Source organism: Phascolarctos cinereus, unplaced genomic scaffold (genome assembly GCF_003287225.1).
Source record: "Phascolarctos cinereus isolate Bilbo 61053 unplaced genomic scaffold, phaCin_HiC Scaffold_9;HRSCAF=440, whole genome shotgun sequence".
Classification (NCBI taxonomy): Eukaryota; Metazoa; Chordata; class Mammalia; order Diprotodontia; family Phascolarctidae; genus Phascolarctos; species Phascolarctos cinereus.
Window position 1 is genome coordinate 246,353,254 of NW_027556402.1, and position 21,591 is coordinate 246,374,844.

At 36.2% G+C, this 21,591-nt stretch overlaps 1 protein-coding gene across 1 annotated transcript; it reads left to right on the forward strand.

The window, feature by feature from the left end:
* Positions 1 to 8,905: 8,905 nt before the first annotated feature.
* Positions 8,906 to 9,844, forward strand: LOC110199523 (olfactory receptor 4S2). The gene has a single exon (XM_020974405.1). It carries the CDS (start codon positions 8,906 to 8,908, stop codon positions 9,842 to 9,844), a length of 939 nt encoding a protein of 312 aa, XP_020830064.1.
* Positions 9,845 to 21,591: the final 11,747 nt, after the last annotated feature.

Sequence of the window (21,591 nt, forward strand, 5' to 3'; positions counted from 1 at the left end):
CCACATCACCCTTTAGCCAAGGGCTAAATAGGCCAGGCTTAATCGATCAGGGGCTTTGGCTTTTGCTGAAATATGTGATTTGCCTGTGTAGACAATTTTCTCATTTCATGAGTCTTGGAGAGCAAGAGGCCTTTCCTCCAGTTCCTGACTTTGATAACATTGCAAACAACTCTCTGATTGACTTCAAGATTATTTTTTTTACTCAAATAATCCTTATGGAAGTACAGCTTGGGAATAGGCAGATGAAACCTCAGAGTTGCTGCCAAAAAATAGGGGAAATTCATCCCCTTTCATTATGAAGTTTTGAAAACATGAAAGTGTGTATTCCTATGTCATGTGTAGACAATGAAAATAACTCCTTGGAGAGTTTATCCTGAGGCTTCTAAGAAGGGATCTTTTAAGGACTATATTGAAGTAATCCTTATCACTCCATATTTTTTAAACATAGTAGTTAGTCTCATCAGAGGGACAATTGACATAATGTGTTCTTAGACAGCCTTCCAAAATTTCTCTGCGAAGCACGTATAAATTGGGGTGGTGAAATTTTCTTGTGTGTGATGTGGTAGGAATGATCATTCCCATCTAAGTTGTCCAATGTAGTGTTTTTCTGCTTTTTTAATATATCTCAACCTTCATCACATATGACATGACTGACCTCAGTGTCTATGTCCTTATGTAGCTTAGACTGTGGAGAATCTTCCTTGATCTTAAGTTATGGGACGTAAAGCAGAATGGAAATGTTGTCTAAACGGAAACTTTTCCAGACCCAATATATCTTAAACATTAGGGAAATCAGTATTCCACAATATATAATTGAGTTAGAATAGTACAGAAAAGTCTTATAATCCATAGAATAGCTAATTTGTGTGATTTGCTCTCCACATGACCACTTTCCTGGATTCTGAAAAATCTGTAGGGATGCACCATGGAAAAAGGAAAAGGGAAATCTTGTGAGACTGAATTAAATGTTTGTTGATTAAGACTCTGTATATTCTTTGATTGTCAGTAATTCTTACACTTGTGGCTCCTGCCTTATGGGGTGGGAGGCAGAATGAGAAAAGCAATAGGATTCCTTTGTGAAATGATGAAATACTCCTTCACCTTGAGAATTTCCTCCTGGTCCCTCTCCTCCCAACTGTCCCTCAGTCTTTCCAGATACTCCTGTAGCTATTATTCCCTTTACCCAGGGTATCTAGCTATGTATAGATTCTACTCCCTTTACTCTTGGGCTTTTAATGCATTCATGCTGTTCCCTTCTCTCCTCTCTTTCAAAGGATAGTTTAGATCTGGGATGGGGAACCTGCAGCCTTGAGACCACATGTGACCTTCTTAATCCTTGGGGATGGCCTTTCAATTAAGTCCAAGTTTAACAGACACATCCTTTTTTTGAAGGGATTTGTTCTGTGAAGTTTAGATTCAATCAAAGGGCTACATCCAAGGACCTAGAAGGCCATATGTGTGTCCTTGAGGTGGCAAATTCCCCACACCTGGTTAGACATTGAGCATCTAACTTTGCTGGGTAAAAGATCTTTTGAAATCATCATCATTGTTATCATTATCAATAATTTAAATTGAATTTAAAATTTGCAAAGTGATTAACATATTATTTCCCTCAATCTTCTCAACAAACCTGTGAGAATTTTTTTGGGGGGCTAGGCAATGGGGTTAAGTGACTTACCCAAGATCACACAGCTAGTAATTGTGAAGTGTCTGAGATCAGATTTGAACTCAGGTCCTCCTGACTCCAGGGCCAGTGCTCTATACACTGTGACACCTAGCTGTCCCTTGAGAATTTTTTTAAACAGATGACAAAACCAAAGCTGAAAGAAAGCTAGTGACTTGCTTAGGGTCAGTCAGTTAATAAGTTTCTGAAGTAAGACGGGAACTCAGGTCTTTCTGACTCTAACTTGTATATTCTACCCAGTAGATTAAGCTATCCTGTAGATAAATAACGAGATAGAAGTTGAAATGGAAGATTGATGCAAATATGGAGCAAAACAAGTGACAGAGTAAGGGTATTAGACCCTACATGGTCATCAGTGATAGTTACTATTACTTTTCCATCACAGTTCACCAACAAACATTTGATTTGTTACAGGTAGATACATGACTGATATAGAAGTTTAGGCAGGTTTAGCAGACAACAAAGATAAAATTGATCCCAACTCCTTGAATTCAAACTTTACATTAATGTCTGATATTCATTTAGTACTTTAAAACTTAAAAGTTCTGAGAGAGTGTGGATATGAAACTAATTGATTTTATATGCCTTATTGTTACAAAGCCAACAAAGCTAAGATATTGGATATACGCACCCACACATATTCTTGGTTACAGGTACAGTATTTTATTCAGATTCTGTTGTTTCTTACAAAATTCAGTCAAATCACTCTCTGTGTATGTTTTAAAAAAAATCTTTTGTCTTTCTAATTTGATTTAAACACAATTTTATTAGGTAGGTCATACAGTTACTAATAATTCAGATTTTTGATTCATGAATGAGATTTGAAGCAAAGAGGCTTACTAGGAGAAGATTGCAATAGCATAGGTGCAGGTGATGAGGACTGTCATAGGGTAGTGACTGTGTGAATGAATAAGCAATCAGGAATGAATTTGGGTAGTGGTGATATGAATGGAGAGAAGGGATTGCATCAAAGAGGAGTTGCGACCATAAAAACAAATAAGGGTCAGCTTAATGTATAGAATCAAGTCACTTCCCATACACCAATTAAATTAAGTGATGAGATTACATAGTGAGTTTCCTGAGGGCAGGGTCTGTTTCATTGGCCCCTTTTTATATCTTGAGAATTTAGCACAGTGCCTAGCACATAGTCAGGACTTAACAAATATTTACTAATGAGAGAAGAAAGGGGAGGAAGAGGAAGGAGGAGGAGGAGGAGGAGGAGAAGAAGAATATAGATAAATATGGTAATACAGATGTTATGATCAAGGAATAATTTCCTTCTGTATGATTTTCCATATTCTCCCATTTCAATGCATTTCCACAGTTGATTCCTATGCTTTGAAAACACTCTATCCTAACTTTATCACAATGAATTCCTATATACCTTCTGGTAAGAACTGCCCAGTTGTTAGTGTGTTTACCTCTCAAAATAATTTGTATTCTTATTTATATTTTGTATTTATTTAATCAAAAATATTAGATTTCCTATCCATAATGTAAGCTCTTTGAGGTCAGGGGTGGCTTCCTAAAATGCCTTACACACACACACACACACACACACACGTATATGTATGTGTTTATATGTATGTCTTGCACGAGGCCACACAACTATTTGGTATATGTATATGTATGTATATATATATAATCAATATGTGTAATTTCAACAGTATAGTCAACTACCACCACAAAAACCAATTTAAGTAATGCTTACTAACAATTTGCCTGTAAAGCAAAATTCACTACCCTCCTGAATAGGTATTTGATAGCTCTAATTGCTAGGAAGTATTTCCTTGGGGAAAGTTATATCACAAGTCCCTCATGTTTTACTTCAAACATTTTAAAAATGCCTGCTGGTAAGGCTGGAAAGGCATCCCTCCAGATTTAGTGAGGGGTGTGATTTCAAAAGACATAATTCAGTTTGGCTTCTAATAAGTCAGTAAGAAAAAAAATAGTCTTTGCTATTTTTCAGAAAGTAAAGATAGCGGTTACACAATATTTTCTAAGCCGAACATCCTCCTCATTTTTCTAATTTGGTGGCCTGTTTTCTCAGGAAGAAACAGAGGGACTTAGGATATACCCAAGATCTCTGGTGAGGTGCCTAAGGTGAGAAAGATTACTTAAGATAATTAATACATGGTAGAAGGAGACCAGAAACAGGTATGGGTTTGAATTAATGACTTTCAAAATCCTTTCCGCCTCTGAGATGAAGTGATTTTGGAATAGAAATGGCTATTGTATCTCTCATTTTATTTTTTTCCTCTATTAAATTTCCTCAATCTAAATTGTATGTTACCTATTCATTCAATCAATAAATATGTACTGAATGTTGCATACATCTCGAATTCTACACAAAGCATGGTAGAAGATAAAGAGAGACCTTATTACTCTCTTTGAAGAATTTGTGGTAGGTATTCACATAACTGAGAAAAAAAAGTCTAATAACCATGACAAATTGATTTTCCAATTGTTTGGGCTACTCCTGAGACCTGTGTGTGATGAGTAAATGAAGTCTAAAATCTCCAATGCTGTACATCTATTCATTGTTGAAAGAAATAGGATTTTAAAAATTGATTTAACTATCATATCCATACTGGGAAAATCACTATATTGAAGTACCCAAGAGAACCCCATCTGGTCCATACTCTGATGAAATTTTATAAGGAAATAATTGGATTATAGGGAAAATTTTCATTAAAATATAGTGGATAGAGATAGATAGATAGATAGATAGATAGATAGATAGATAGATAGATAGATAGATAGAGACAAGTTTCCAATCTATTCATGGTTCATTTTATATTATAACATTAATTCAGTATTTATTTTATTTGTCTGAAATTAGTAAGAACACATTTCTAAACTTCTAATAAAAGATAATGGGATAAGATGACACAATTCCAATTTCGATGTAGCCTCCTATAGTATACATTTAGAATTTCTAGAAATGTAATGTGATGTGGTAGACAGGGAGAAAGCTTCAATTTAGGCAGCCTTGGGGTCAACACATAATAGCTATTCTACTCTGGGAAAGTCACCTAATCTAATTTCCTTCTGTTCTTCTCTAAGGGTATACATTGCACAAAATGTCCTGACCTCTATTTGTCCAGGGAGTTCACTTAACCTAATATTGCCTTACCTCAAATGTTTGCAGTGAGAATTAAATAAGTTAATATATGCAAAGTTTTCTGTAAACCTTACAGTACTGTAAAAGTAGTCAGTATTACATTCACTCATTCTTCGCTGACATTGGAAAGAGAAAAAAAATGATGCCCTTAATCACAAGTATAATAAGCTAGTAATTCTGTATACTTTAAGATTCACCACCTATAGGAGTGATTTCTCATGAGACAAAATAAGTGAAAGGGAGAGTCCCACAACAGTTGGTTTTAAGCAGTTCCTTGTATTTTTTTTTCCTTTGACCTCATCATCCTTCCCCCTTAAAAGCACTAGATGGTCTTCCAGTGGGACATAGCCTTTCCTTTCCAATCATTGTAAACATTGTACTTTGTAACAGATAGATGAGATAGATAGATAGATAGATAGATAGATACATACATACATACATACTTACATACATACATGAATACATGCAGACATACATAGAGAGACAAAAAGACATAGATGAAAGATAGATACAGTATGTATTAAGAGCTCATTATTTTAGTACATATGCTTTATAGTATAAGATTGCTAATATTTTATTTAAAACAAACTGTAACGTATGGTTGTGTATGCATTTAAAAGATCACAAATCTTTTCTTGGAGGAAAGGGAGGAAATTTCTGAGATTGTAACAGCAGTAAAAACAGATTAAACTTAAAACATTTTAATGTCTCCTACAAATTGAGGTCTGACAATTCAGCAGGTATCATACCGGAGTCTGTGGATATGGCTAATTGCTTAGGAGTTCAGCAGGACACTTTGTAACCTGAGGGTTTGTGATTGACCAGAAGTTTTAAAAAAAGGCTCTGGAGATCTGTTGGGCAGTAGTGAAAACAATTAAGAGCTTTCATCACTATTCTTTAAAAGGAATGGAAAAGAAATGCTTCCTCAGAGAGCCTCAGGTGGCCTCAGCCATGGAGAACTTACCTAGGCAGCAAGAAACAAGGTCAAATATCACAGGGGAGAACAAGAGACCCAAAGTCCCCTGAAGCATCCCTTTGAAGAGAAGAATAATGAGCAAGGCTTCTTTTTCTCCTAGCTTCAGATCCAATGCCTCCCCCTGCTTATATGCTAAGGCTATTGTACCCTCTAATCCCCTCTACTCCACCTTGGCCCATCCAGGGCACTTTTCATGATGACAAATTCTAAATAAACTCTTCAGTATAAGGAAAACAAATATAATGGAAAGATTCTTGAACTGAAATCAGCAGACCTATGTGGATTTCCAGATATGACACTTACTGGATGTTTAGCTGTAAGGAAATCATTTCAACTCTCTGGCTCTCAAGTTCTGCATCTGTAAAATCAAGATAATAGTATTTATACTACCTCCAGAGGTGGAGAACCTATCAGAATGATTTTTGATGTGCTATGTCATTATTCTGTGGTTTATTGGGGTTTTGTTTTTACTGTTCTTAAATGTATGCTAAAAGAAGTTTGGCTGCATTTTCAAGTGTGTATGTATGTCTATGTGTGCTTATGTTGTACAGGTAAAGATTAGAATGAATGGTGTCCCAGATGTCTTTATCTCTGACGTGAGTATTTTTGTCTGTGTGGTGTGTACATATGTGTGGATTGTATGGTGTATATGTAAATGTATATATTTGTGTATGTATGCATTTGTGTATGTGTGTGGTATAGGTAGGGATTAGAACAAATGGTCTCACAGATGCCTTCATCTCTGAGAGAATTATTTGTGTCTGTATGGTGCATATATATGTGGTATGTTTGTATGTATGTTATGTGTGTGTATATGTATGTATTCATATGTGGGTGTAGTATAGGAAGGTATGGATTACAATGGATGGTCTCCCAGGTCCCTTGACCTCTGAGATTGAGTATTTGTGTGTATGTGTGTGTGTGTGTGCATGTATGTGTGTGTGTGTGCATGTATGTGTGTGTGTGTGTGTCTATGTGTGTGTTGAATGTACTGAACCAATTTTTGTTTTTCTCCTGTGGGATGAGAATTGTACAATTTTAATGAAATTCTTAAATACAGACACACTCAAAGGGTATGACATTTAACAAAGCATTTGCTCTCATCCTTTGCCTACAGACTGTCTCATCTATCCCCCACCTTTTATAAAAGCAAAGCAAAACCAAATGCTCACTCGATCATGCCCACTTTTAGAGTTAATATCAGTCAGTCTTCTTTTCCTTGCCAAAGTCTCAAAAAGAGATTGCTATACTCATTATCTCCAATTCCTTGGCTTCCATTCACTTCCCCAATCCCTGTAAGCTGCCTTGTTCTCTCCAAGGTAGCAATTCATCTTTGACTTGGTATATTCAATGAATTTTATCATTCATTCTTTTTCACCCCTTGGTGTGATTGATTGACAGCCCTTGCTTTTGGATATTTTCTCTTCGCTAGGCTTTTGTAACGCTATCTTCTCTTGGTTTTCCTTTCACCTGTCTGACTTGCTCTGTATGGTTATATTCCAGCACTTTGTCTTGGACCTTCATTTCTCCACACTCCTCCCTCAGAGCAAATTCACTAGATCCCATGAGTTCAATGATCATCTTTATGTAGACGACTTCCAAGTCTATATATCAAAGCTTTGTATCTCTTTCATGAACTCCCAGCCTATATCACCTACATAAGTCCACCTGGTAATCTAGCAATGTCACAATCAATATATTGACAACAAAACTCATTATCTTTCCTTTTTGGCCAATACGACCTCCTAAATGTCTATTTTTTTCTTTCCATGGCACTTCCATTCTTTTTGTTTCTAAGCTTCGAAACATTAGAGTGGACTTTACCTCTTCGTACTACTTCATCCCTCAATTCTATCTTTTGTAAAACTTTGTTGATTTTCCCTCCACAACATATCTAACATCTGTCACCTTCTCTTCAGTGTCACAATTATTCAGGCCCAAATCATCTCTTCCTTGGGACCCAAATGATTATAAAGAGCCTCCAAATTACTACTGCTGTATTTTTCTATCTCTTTCTCCTATCTGTTCTCTATCCAGCTGCAAAATGGATATTCCTAAGGCATAGAGCTGACCATACCATTTTGTGGCTCAAGAAGATTATATACATCTGGATTACCTCAAGCAAAAATAGAAATTCTCCCATTTGTTAATTAAAAGGGACAATAATCTGAATTCAAACTATCATTCCAGATTGGTTTCATATTCACTCACTGTACTTTTCAGCCAATTTGTCCTTTTTGATGTTTCTATAAATGACATTCCATGTCTTGTGTTCTTATGCCTTTACAAGAATATTATCTTTCCATGCTTTTCTATCTTAAAATCTTTAACCACATTTTCAATGATTGGTCCAAGTGCCACATTTTACATGGAGTCTTTCTTGAACTTCCAATTATCAGTGCTACTTCACCTACAAAATTGATTTATTATTTATTTTGTGTACTCTTGGTATTTGCTCACCTTTCCATATTTCTCTTCATTAAAATCCAAACACATAGAGCATATGTATTCTTTTTTTTTAATCTTTAGTAATAATGTCTGGCACGTAACAGTTTACTTAACTGACGTGAATTGAGCCTCATTTTATCCATTACATAAAGAAAGGAAAAACATTAGGTATCAGCCTGTGAACTTGAGGCTACCATCACTGTTCAAGGCCATATTCACTCTGATATATACCTATACCTGTAGATAAAACTATTAATATATAAATGTAGCTACAGCATCTCATGTCCAATTTTTATCCAATTTCCTCTTCTAGTCTTCTCTCTCAAGTGTTCTTAGGCTAGAGAGGAAATAATTTCATGCTGGGTTTCTCTTTGAGTTACATATATTGTCATGGAAGAAGCTATAGAGTGGAGCTCAAGAGCTCAAGTGCTCAGAAGAACTTGGTTTAAATTTAGACTCATGTTTAAAGTAGTTTTATGACTGAATCCTTTCCTAATTTATAAATTAGAGATATACAAGTTATGCATAAAGTTTCAATAGAATAAAAAAAGCACCAATGAAATAGGAATGATCATTATTATTATTTTAATTTATGGTATTTGTTTTTTTTTCTGCATCATGTCAGATGAACTGATTTTTTTTCCTCCACTATGTGGCTACAGAAGGAAAATACATGGAGAATATGAACAATGTGACTGAATTTGTCTTCTGGGGGCTTTCTCAGAATCCAGAAGTAGAGGAGATATGCTTTGTGGTATTCACCTTCTTCTATACAATCATTCTTCTGGGCAACCTCCTCATAATAACAACAGTCTGCACTGGGAATCTTTTCAATTCGCCCATGTACTTCTTCCTAAATTACTTATCTTTTGTAGACATTTGCTATTCCTCTGTAACAGCCCCAAAGATGATTGCAGACTTATTGGCATTTCAGAAAAGCATCAGCTATGCAGGTTGCATGATGCAACTATTTGGGGTCCACTTCTTTGGTTGCACAGAGATCTTTATTCTCACAGTGATGGCTTATGACAGATATGTAGCCATCTGTAGGCCTTTACACTACATGACCATCATGGACCGGGGCAGGTGCAATAAGATGCTGGTGGGGACATGGGTGGGTGGTTTTATCCATTCCATCATCCAAGTGGCACTGGTAGTCCAGTTGCCTTTCTGTGGCCCCAATGAAATTGATCATTATTTTTGTGATGTGCACCCTGTACTGAAACTTGCTTGTACTGATACCTATGTTGTAGGGGCTGTGGTGACAGCCAATAGTGGAGCCATTGCTCTAGGGAGCTTTGTTATCTTGCTAATCTCCTATACAGTCATCCTGGTGTCCCTGAGGAAGCAGTCAGCTGAAGGCAGGCACAAAGCACTCTCCACCTGTGGTTCCCACATAGCTGTGGTCATTATATTTTTTGGACCCTGCACATTCATGTATATGCGCCCTCACACAACGTTTTCAGAAGATAAGATGGTGGCAGTGTTTTATACCATTGTCACCCCCATGTTGAATCCCCTGATTTACACACTGAGAAATGCAGAGGTGAAGAATGCCATGAAGAAGTTATGGACCAGGAAAATCTTTCTACAGAAACAATTGGTACAATAGTAGTAACTGTTTCCTTCAATTCTTGTCAGAAATGTCAAATGTCAAAAAAATGTCAGAAATGCCTGGTTCATTATATTTCCCCTTTTTCCTTTTTCTGCTTTCTCAAACTTCATTCTTGAATCACTTATTTTAGGAGATATTGTCATTCTACCAATCACTAAGCATTTATGAAATATTTACTATGTACCAGGCACTGAAGTGTCTAGGTGGCATAGAGGATAGTGTACTCGGCCTGCAGCCAGGAAAACTCATGTTCCTGAGTTCTAATCTAGCCTGGGATACTTACTAGTTATATGACCCTGGGAAAGTCACTTTACCCTGTTTGCCTTAGTTTCTTCATCTGCAAAATGACCTGAAGAAGGAAATAGTAAACCACTCCAGTATTTTTGCCAGGAAACTCTCAAATCGGGTCATGAAGAGTCAGACATAAGTGAAATTACAGAAAGACAACCAGGCCCTGTGTGAGATTGTGGGATATGAAGATAAAAATGGATTATAGGACCATAAATTTAGAGTTGGAAGAGATATTAGGAGTAATCTCATCAAATTACTAGAACAAATGGACTCATTGGCAATGAAAAGAGAATTCTCATCTTACAGAGAAAAATAAGCCCCAGAAAGTTGAGCCAACAAGGTTTTATGAAGCTCTTACCCTGTGTTTTGCATAGTACGAAGTACAAAGGACAAAAGTAAAAATCAGAATAGTAAGTACGTCCAATGTTCTAACCATCTAATAGGCCTCAAGGGAGAAAATAAGAGATTTTCTAGTCATTTGACAATTTATTATCAGGGGCAGGATTCACGCATAGATCTTCCTGACTCAAAGGCCACAGTATTCACTGAAAACACCACATTGCATTTCTTCTCTCATAAAGAGGAACAAAAACAAAGGCAATAATATCTACCTACATTTCTAAACATTTACAAAGCTCTTTCTTCCCAACAACCTTGTGGGTCAAGGTTTATTAACGCTTTGATGCATATGAGGAAATAGGCTTGGAGAGGATAAGTAAATTCCTTAGTATCACACAGTTGCTGAGTTTCAAAGTTGTGATTTTTAACTTAGGTCAGGACATCATAGGATTTGGAACTAGGGGAAATGTAGAGATTAGCTTGTCTAACCCATTCACATTCACTGAATTTCCAAGCTGGAAGGCACCCCTAAGCCATGTATTCCTACCTGAGCCAAAACCCATTTTATAGATGAAGAATACAAGTTTCATATAGGCAACATGACTCACACATGGTCACAGAGTCCAAGATTCATACCTCATCCTGCTTAGTTCCACTCAATAGCTTTAAAAAAAAACCCCTGCATATCTGAATTAGCATCCCAAGTATAACATATTACTAAAATGGTCATGTAGACTTTGCTTTAAGACCTATAGTGATGAAGTGTCCAATCCTTACTAAGGAACTTTATTCTCCAGCTCATTTTAGATATGAAGAACCTGACGCAAACAGGGTTAAGTGAATGGTCCAGGGTAACACAGCTACTAACATTCTGAGGCCAGATTTGAACTCAGGAAGATAAGTCTTTCTGCTCCAATGTGGGAGCTCTATCCGCTGTGCCACATAGCTGCATTGTTGAGGCAGTCTATTCCACTTTATAATACTAATTGTTACTGAGGTTCTTTTCTTTCCCTAGTATAAAAACCCTAAATTCTATTCCTAGTTTTGTCCTGGGAGGAGTGGAAACAACCAGAACCATTTTCATTGATTTTGTACGTGATAATAGCTATCAAAATACTTGAAGATGACTAATAGATTTTTCTATATTTTTTACTCTTTAACAAAGTGAAAGTTCTGTATTCACATATGACGCAGTGAGGACCTTCACTATCTGGATCTCCATCCCTTGAATACTTACCCATTTATCACTATTCTTCCTAAAATGAGCTATTTATCTAGAACTGAATACCGTACTGCAAGAATGATATGAATTGGTCTAAGTATGGCAGGATTACCATCTCCTAAAATCTGGGTACACTAATTTATTTTTTTTACTTTTTTAGTGAGGAAATAGGGATTAATGACTTGCCTAGGGTCATATAGCTAGGAAGTGACTGAGGCCATATTTGAATTCAAGTCGACTTCACTTTAGGTCTGATGCTTCATCCACTGTGTCACCTAGCTGACTCCACACTCTAGTATTCTTAATGGTTATGAAGAGTCTGTCATTTGGGGATCTGGGAAGATATTTTATATAATTTATTGAAATTGAGGAAACAATGTAAAAATAGACCTTTAGAGAAACTTATAGATAGCTATCTTTTCCACATCTTATGCTTGGAAAGTTGATTTTTAAAATTCAAACATAAGTTTATGCACTTTTTTTCTGTTTCATCTTGTTTTCCCGTTAAATTGCATTCTACTAGAGTTGGACCACAGTTCTAGGCGGATGATAGTTTTCTTTGGATTCTGACTGTCACCCAGCATGGTAACCATCTGCCCTAGCTTCATGCTATCTGAAATTTGATAAGTATCTCATGCATAGCTTTATTGAAATCACTGATAAAATGCTAAACAGCATAGGACCGCGTGGTATTCTAGTTGAGATGTCCTTCCAAGTTTATATTGAACTATTGACGATTGTTCTTTCAGACTAATTATTGAACCAACACAGATATCACCAAATCGAGTTTAAACTCTCCGATTTATCCCTAAGGATAGAATAAGGAACTTTGTCAAATATTTGATATACTGTAACTTTACTCTTTCTTTGCTTCTATCAGCTCAATTACTATTAAAAAAAGCATTTAATCTTAGATCTGTTCTCAATAAAGAAATGCTATTTATATGATCATCACCTTCATTTCTAGATGATTGCTAAGCACTCTTTTAATAATGTAGTTTAGAAAGCTTTTCGTACCAACATGGTGGAGAGAAGAACTCCCTGGAGCCCTCCAAATTCCCCTCCCAACAACCTTCAAAACCACATTAGAACCAATTTTACAGCAAGTAAGCAACTTACCAGCACAGTAAGTGTCTCACAGGGGTGTGAAGGGAGCTCTGTATAGAAGGAGAGGCAGATCGCAAACCAGGGGTCCTACAGCAAACTCCTGAGCCTTAGGGCAATCCACCAACAAGGGCTAGCCCACCCACTTTGCAAACCAGCAGCCCAGGAGGCAAGCCAGCTCTCTCAGAACATCAGTGTAGCAAGGCCCCACTCTCAGGGCAGGGCCCCAGTGGGGCCTTCCCCCCATTGCTGACCAGGAGCAAGACCCTGCCCCTAGGGCTGGCCAGCAGAAAGTCCTTGTTTCCATAGCCAAATTCCAAAGCTCCCATGTCAGGAAGGCAATATTGCAAGCAGCCATAAAGAAACAATTCAAATATAGTAGAATCACAGTCAGGATTAAACAGAATTTATCAGCTTCTACATTAAAAAAAAAAACTGGAGGGCTTACAATATGATATTATAGAAGGAAAAGGAATTAATAGGACAATTGTGAATCACCAACTCAGCAAAACTGAATAAAATCTTTTTTGGAGAAAAGGATACTGAATGATATAGGAATTTCAAGCATTCCTAATTAAAATACCAGAACTGAATGAAAAATTTGGTCTTCAAATGAAAAACTCAAAAGAAATGTGAAAATATTGAAAACAAAACAAGAAAGAAAATATGATATAAGAAATTCATAAGGTTAATTTGTTTCTATTCCTTCATGGTAAGATGGTATTTGCAATTTGTGTGTGCATGTGTGTGTGTGTGTGTTGTGTGTGTGTGTGTGTGTGTGTGTGGCAATTGGGGTTAAGCGACTTGTCCAGGGTCACACAGCTAGTAAGTGTCAAGTGTCTGGTCAGAGACCAGATCTGAACTCAGGTCATCCTGAATCCAGGGCTGGTGCTCTCTCCACTGTTCCACCTAGCTGCTCCTGATATTTGCAATTCTTAAGAAATTTATCACTACAAAGTCGATTAGAAAGATATAGACAGAGGCTGCAAGTGTGAAATGACTATAATGGGATGATATCCAAAAAAAGCAAAATTAGTGTGTTAGAAAGAATATTGCACTGGGAGAAGACAGGAGAGTGGATAGAATTGAGGTAAATTATCTCACATAAAAGAGGCATGAAAGAGCTATTATAGTGACAAGGAAAATGGAGAGGTAGAGGGCAAAGTTTAAACCTCATTCTTATCAGAATTGACTCAAAGAGGGAATACTATTTACACTTGGCTGGGTATGGAAACTAACTTTCCCTATATGAAAATAAAAAGGGAATAGGAATAAGAGAAGGAGAGGACTTATAGAAGAAGGGGCAGATTGGGGGAGTGGTCATCAGAGGTAAAAAAAAAACTTATGAAGAGGGATAGAGTGAAATGTAACAGGGAGAGGGAAGGATAAAGAAGGGGAAAATAAGATAGAGAGAAATATACAGTTAGCATAACAATAAATGTGAATGGAATGAATTACCCCATAAAACAGAAGCAGACAGCAGAATGGGTTAAAAATCAGAATCCCATAATATGTTGTTTTTAAGAAACATATTTAAAATGTGGAGACACACGAAGAGTAAAGGTAAGGATGGGAGCAGAATCTATTATGATTTCACTGAAGTAAAAATTAAAAAAAAAAAGCAAAGGCAGCAATCTTGATCTCAAATAAAGCAAAAACAAAAAACAAAAAAATATATAATTTAAATATAAGGAAGGAAACTATATTGCTAAAAGGTACCATGTTAATGAAATATTATCAATACTATGGATTTCAACTTTCCACTCTTTGACCTAGAAAAATCAAACCATAAATAAACAAGAAAGAAATTAAGGAGGTAAATAAAATTCTAGAAAAGTTAGATATGATAAATCTCTGTAGAAATTTGATTGGGAATAGAAAGGAATACTCCTTTTTTCTCAGAAGTACATGGCACTTACACAAAAATTGACCTCACAACCAAATGCATAAAAGCAGAAATATTAAATTCACCCTTTTCAGATCATAATGAAAAAAGAAAAAAAAACATTTAATGAAGGGACGGTGAAGAGATAAATTAAAATTACTTGTAAACTAAATAATGTAACCCTAAAGAATAAGTGGGCCAAAGAACAAATCATAGACATTAACAATAATTTCATTAATGGAATGACAACAATAGAATGCAGCCAAAGTAGTACTTGAAGGAAAATTTGTATCTCTAAATGCTCACATCAATTGAATAAACAGCAGATCAGTGAATAATGAATGTAATTAAAAAAGAAAAAAAAAGAAAGAAAGAAAAATAAAAAATCTTCAATTAAACATTAAATTGGAAATCTTGAAAATCCAAGGACAGATTAATAAAATGAAAGTAAGAAAAAAAAACATTTAACTAATAAATAACACTAGAAACTGATTTTATGGGGAAAAACAATAAAAACAGATAAACCAGTGATTAATTTTATTTAAAAAGGGGAAAAAAGGAAAATTAAATTGCCAGTATAAAAATGAAAGGAATGAATTAAAAAGCAATGAAGAGGAAATACAAAAAAAATATTAAGAATATTTTGACCAATTACATACCAATAAATCTAGTAATCCAAGTAAAATGGATGAATATTTACAAAATTAATAATTACCAGAATTAAATAGAATACTTCAATTACCTAATATTACAAAAAGAAATTGAACAAGCCATCAATGAAGTTCCTATAAAAAAAAATATATACAAGATCAAACCAATTTGTAAGTGAATTCTACCAAACTTCTAAAGAACAATTAATATCAATATTATATAAACTGTTTGGAAAAAATAAGAGAAAGAGCCACATTATATGATGACTAATGTGATAGACTTAGCCCCTCCCTGCAATGCAAGGATCTAGCACATCTCCAAAGGTCTTATGATGGAAAATGATATCCACAACCAAAGCAAGAACTACAGAGTTTGAATGCAGATCAAAGCATACTATTTGCTATTTTTTCCCTCTGTTTTGTTTTGTTTCCTCTTTCTGGTGGTTCCTCCTATTGGTTCTAATTCTCCCTTACAATATCACTAATGTGAAAATATGTTTAATAGGAATGTATAGGTATAGCTTACATCAGATTGCATGCTGTCTTGGGGAGGGAGGTGGGAAGGGAAGGGTAGAAAAAATTAAAACTCAAAAATTTATGGAAGTAATTGTTGATAAATCAAAATAAACTAATAAAAAAGAAAAGAAAAAAAAGGAGTCTTACCATATTCTTTTAAAAACACAAATATGGTGTTGATACCTAAAACAGGAATTGCAAAAAAGAGAAAAAGAAAACTATAGACCAATTACCCTGAAGAATCTTCATGCAAAAATTTTAAATAAAATACTACCAAGGAGATCACAACAATATAACACACGGATCGTACACTATGACGAGGTGAGATTTATACCAGGAATGCAAGACAGATTCAATGTTAAGAAAATGATCAGCATAATTGACTATATCAAGAAAAAAACCCAATAGAAATCATATGATTAATTCAGTAGATGCAGAAAAAAGCCTTTGACAAAATACAAAACCCAAATACATAGGAATAAATGGGGATTATCTTCAAATGAAAAGTAATATTTAGCTAAAACCATTAGCAAGCAATTATACATAACGGGGATAAACTTCTCAGTCAAGGATGAAACAAAGACACTCATCACCACTGATACTTAATACTTTACTATAAATGCTAGATATAGCAATAAGAAAAGAAAAAAAAGGGGGCTGCTACATGGTACAGTGGATAGAACACCAGCCCTGAAACGAGGAGCTGCTGAGTTCAAATCTGACCTCGGACACATAACCCTTACTAGCTGTGTGACCCTGGGCAAGTCACTTAACCCCATTTCCCAGCCTCCCCCCCAAAAAAAAGAGAAGAAAAAGAAATTGAAGGAATTTGAATGAGCAAAGAGGAAAGACAACTATCACACTCTGCACATTACATGATGATATATTCAGAAAATCCTAGAGTATCAACTTAAAAAATAATTGAAATAATTTAAAACATGAGCAAAGTTACAGGACATAAAATAAACCCACAGAAATCGTAAGCATTTCTATATATCACCAAAACAGTCCAGCAGTAAGAAATAGAAAGATAAATTCTATTTAAAACAATTGTAGACAATATTAAACACTTGACAGTCGACATGCCAAGAGAAAACCAAGAACTGTATAAACATAATCACAAAACACTTTTCACACAAATAAAGTTTATCTAAATAATTGCAAAACAAATATTAATTGCTCATGGATAGGTCAATACAATGTCATAAAAATGACAATTCTGCCTAAATTAATCTCTTTATTAAGTTCCAAGTCAATCAAACTACCAAAATTAATTTATTGAGCTAGAAAAAAATAATAACAAAATTCATATGGGAGAATAAAAGGTCAAGGATATCAAGGGATATGAATATCAATGAAAAATAAGTGTGAAGGAAGGTGAGCTAGCGACACTAGATTTCAAACTTTATTATATAGTTGTAATTATGAAAACAATCTGGTACTGGCTAATAAACATTGTGGTGGATCAGTAGAACAGATTAGATAAACAAGATTTAGCAGTAAATGGACATAGTAGCCCAGTATTTGATGAACCCTCAAATACAAGCTTTTGGAACAAGAACTCATTATTTGATTAAAAACTGCCAGGAAACTAGAAAACACTATGCTAGAAAATAGATATATACCAACATCTCGCACTGCATACCAAGAAAAGTTCAAAGTAGGTACATGATTTACACAGAAATAGTGATACCATAAGCAAATTAGGAGAGCATGGAACAATTTACATTCCAGATCTATGGATAAGGGAAGAATTTTTGACCGAACAAGATATAAAGAGAATTACAAAATGTAAACTGAGTCATTTTGATTATATAAATTTTTTTTAAAGTTCTGCACAAACAAAATCAATGCAAAAAAATTAGAAGGAAAACAGAAAACTGGGGAAAATGTAGCAAGAAAGCATAAGATTTTCTCTCCTTCCTTCCTTCCTTCCTTCCTTCCTTTCCTTCCTTCCTTCCTTCCTTCCTTTCTTCCTTCCTTCTTTCCTTCCTTCTTTCCTTCCTTCTTTCTTTCTTTCTATGAACAAAGTAACAAATATGGAAATGTTTAAATGACTGCACACATATAACCTATATCAGATTGCTTACTGCCTCAGGGAAGGGACAGGGGAGGGAGTGATAGAATTTGGACCTCAAAACTTTATTGGAAAATAAAAAACAACAACAACAAATGTTAAAAAAAATACACGCAATTGTTGGAATTGTCGTTTAAAACTAAATGTTGTTTAGAACTTTTCCAAGGATGAAAATCAACCTTGCTAGGCTGTAGTTTTCAGACTTTATTATTCTCTTTTTTGAATATGTTTTATCTCCTAAAATACAGTTTTGGGTGCCATCAATAATAGAAGAAGTGGTAGAAATATATGGTAGGTTTTCATATATCATCCAACATTACTTCACATTGGTCCAGTGAAGGTTTTAAAATAAAGATTTATGTTTATTGACAGTTCTCATGACCTCTCTTTTCAAGGTAATCTCTGAAGCTGTTCACTCCATTAACTATCTACTAGCCATAATTACTCATGCCCTGTACATTGAATAATGACTGCCCCAGTACCCAGAAATTAAAAACCCACCTGGACCCTTAGCAGAGCACCAGACTAGCTTCTATTATATCTCCACCAGCCATTCCTGGAATATAAGAAAAGTCTTTGCTTCGTTATCACGGGACTTGGGTTCTAGCTAGTTTTAGATCCAGTACTAATTTATTCTCTGATGCAGTCAAGACATTTAACTCTTCTTTGCCTGTATTTCCTCACCTTTCAAGGTGAGAGTACTTGACTATATCACCTTTAAGGTGACAAAAGCTCACAGTCAACAAGCATTCCTTGAGCTCTGACTATGTGCCAGGCCACAGTTCTAGCTTTCCAAATGCCTCACACCCACCTACCTGCCTACCACACTTGTCCCAAATGGTCCCAGGACTCAGAGGATGCCTGCTTGCAATGAGTGCCCCCAAACTGCCACCTCACAATGCCTTAGCTCTCATGTGTTCTCTTCCACTCCTCATCACATTAATGACAATTCACTTTAAAGTGGATTTTTAAAAAGACACTTCAAAATTAGCAAATGAATACCCTCAGATTATTTTTTGAGGTAAGTATCTCAAATAGTATTGTATTCACTTCCCCCCCCCCAGAAGATGAGAATTAGAGAAAGGTTAAGAGTCTTGCACGAGGCCACACAACTATTTGGTATTAGAGCTGTCACAGTAATTTTCCACAGTCTGTTGGTTTTCTTACATGCTTCTTAGTCCTGAGGCCTTGTAAAATATCCCCTAAGATCAGTCCTAGGAAAATATTCCTTGATTGTTAACCACCTGGGCAACCCCAATGCTTATATTTGAGAAACACTCCTTCTTTCTTGTTGCTCAGCCATGGTGCCCTCTGCATGATTTAAAAAAAAAAATCCTAACTTTTAAATGAAAATTTATCAAAAGTTTTATGAAAGTTTAAATAAATTGCATTTCCTGGCAACACTTACCACCCACTACTACCACCTCGCCTCACAGATACCTGTCCCCTACATGTGTTAGCCTGATATCAGGCTATACAGAACTATTTCTGGATTGATTAGATGTAATTTCCTTGTACTTGGCTCTGTAGTTTTGGATGGTAGAAGATAATGATTTGTTAGGGACACAGAACTTTCTAGACCCCAGAGAGCATTCTTAATCAACCTGGCAACTTCCCAAAGCTTGGAGCTGGAAAAAAATTTTCAAGTGAGCCAGAAATTAGCTTGTTGCCAATGGATTTTTAAGTACACCTGCACTGTGTCAGGGGACTTGGAGGCTCTCCCCTCTTTGCTTCTCTATCTCTATCCTTATGTGTCTCTAACTGTTTCTCTTTATCTATTTCTTTCTCTCAGTCTTTTTCTCTGTATCTGTCTCACTGTGTTTCTCTTCCTTTGTCATTGTTTCTCCTCTTTGCCTCTCTGTCTCTTTCTCTCTCTGTCTCTGTCTCTCTCTCTCTTCTGATTTGTTTCTCTCTCCCTTTATGTTTGTCTTTCTATCTGTTTCTATCTCTGTATCTCCTTTTTGTCTGTCTTTCTGCCTCTTTTTCTCTGTGGAGCTGAAACTTTCTTTTTCTGTTAATCTGCTTCTCTATTTCTGTCTCTTTTTCTATCTCTGTTTATTCGTCTGATTTTTTTCTGTCTATCTCTCTGTCTCTTTGTCTCTGTCTGTTTGTGTCTGCTAACAAAATTTTTAGGTCTCTGATCTTAAGAGCAATAATTTTCAGGACTCTAGAAGGAGCAACCTAACCTGTAACCTTTAGAGCTGTTCAAAAGCTCGGGAAGTCTTGGGCACCCCCTCAATAGAGGCCTAAGGCCTCTAGTAAGCCAGAACTTAACCACTTGACAGAAATGTTCTAAAAATGATTTGTGTTCATGTTCTGTTTGGACTACATGACCTCTGTGGTCCCTCACAGGTATAAGATTCTATGATTTAAATTAGTAGTGAAAAGATTGTTTCTCTGGAATTTAGCTACCTAGATGCTGTACTATTTAAAACTGGGAGATTCAGGCTTTAGATATATAAACTGCCACATTGACAAAACATTAAAAACACAAAAATGATCTCTTTTTGTAAGTAGAAAAGCCTATAGCTTACTTGATGTTGGTGAAAATGAGGTGCCAGCTCAGATTCTCAAGATCTGGCCTGCTTGCCTTTGCAATACAAATGCTTAGATTCCTTACAAGTCTGGCCAGCATGGCTAATCTTTAATAAACCTCGTCTTTGGCTTAAAGAAGGGTTGGGTCAAATTCATTTGGGCAAGACCCGCATGTCATGATTTTGGGGTCCCAGCACCCCTAAACATTTTGGTGGCCTGTAAGGGAAGCTGCCTAACCTCAAGCTCTTCTCTAGCCAAGACTGGAGCTATGTAAGCCTCTCCTTCTTTCTTGCCCTGCAGTTGGGGTCACTCTACAAGCACCTAGGAAGGCTTGGAGGTGCTGTTCGGGCAGACAGTTACTAGCATATCTTGCACTCAGCCGATGCTGTCAGGCTCTCTGTTGACTGGTTCAGTTTGAGGCCATGGACCTGGATACACCTCCCACAGAATAGAGGACAAGGACGAATGCCCTACTCCGAAGTGTATGCCTAATTCTGTCAGTTCTCTTGGCAGTAGGGAATTGGGAAACTGCAGGTGCTTTTTGGTTCCCTGAGGTTTACTTACTCCCTTCCCTCTACACCCCTAAATCGTCCTTCAAGGAGACTACAGAGAAAAGTTAGAACAGCTAAAAACATCTATGCAGATTCCGTGATCAATCATTAAGTAATTTTGAAGCACCTCCTTACAACCATGGTCACTCTCTTCTCCCAATCCCGTCCCTTGAGTCAAGAGGGTATCCGTTAATCCCTCTCGTAGGAGAAGAGAGTTTCACCCTCCTGTCCCACCTTTGAATTTGCCCTCCCCTACCTGGGGAAAGGAAGGAGGGTGGTAGGGCAATAGTTACAGCATGGGCCCCACTGGCAATGGCCTGGGCCCAGGGGCAGTCTTTGCCTGTAAGCTACCCAGGTTCAGCACATCCTGATGAAGTAAAGAACCTAGCTTCCTAATTTGAGCTAGCATACTCTTGTAAATTTGTAGTTTTAACTGTTAATGATTCTCTGTGTAATTTGGAAATGCATTTAACAAAACTGAAGCCACCTGATTGCTAATGGATTTCTTTCAAGTTTCAAATTGGTGAACTTTTTTCTATCAGTTATGTCAAGGAACTTTTCATAATTTGGTTAC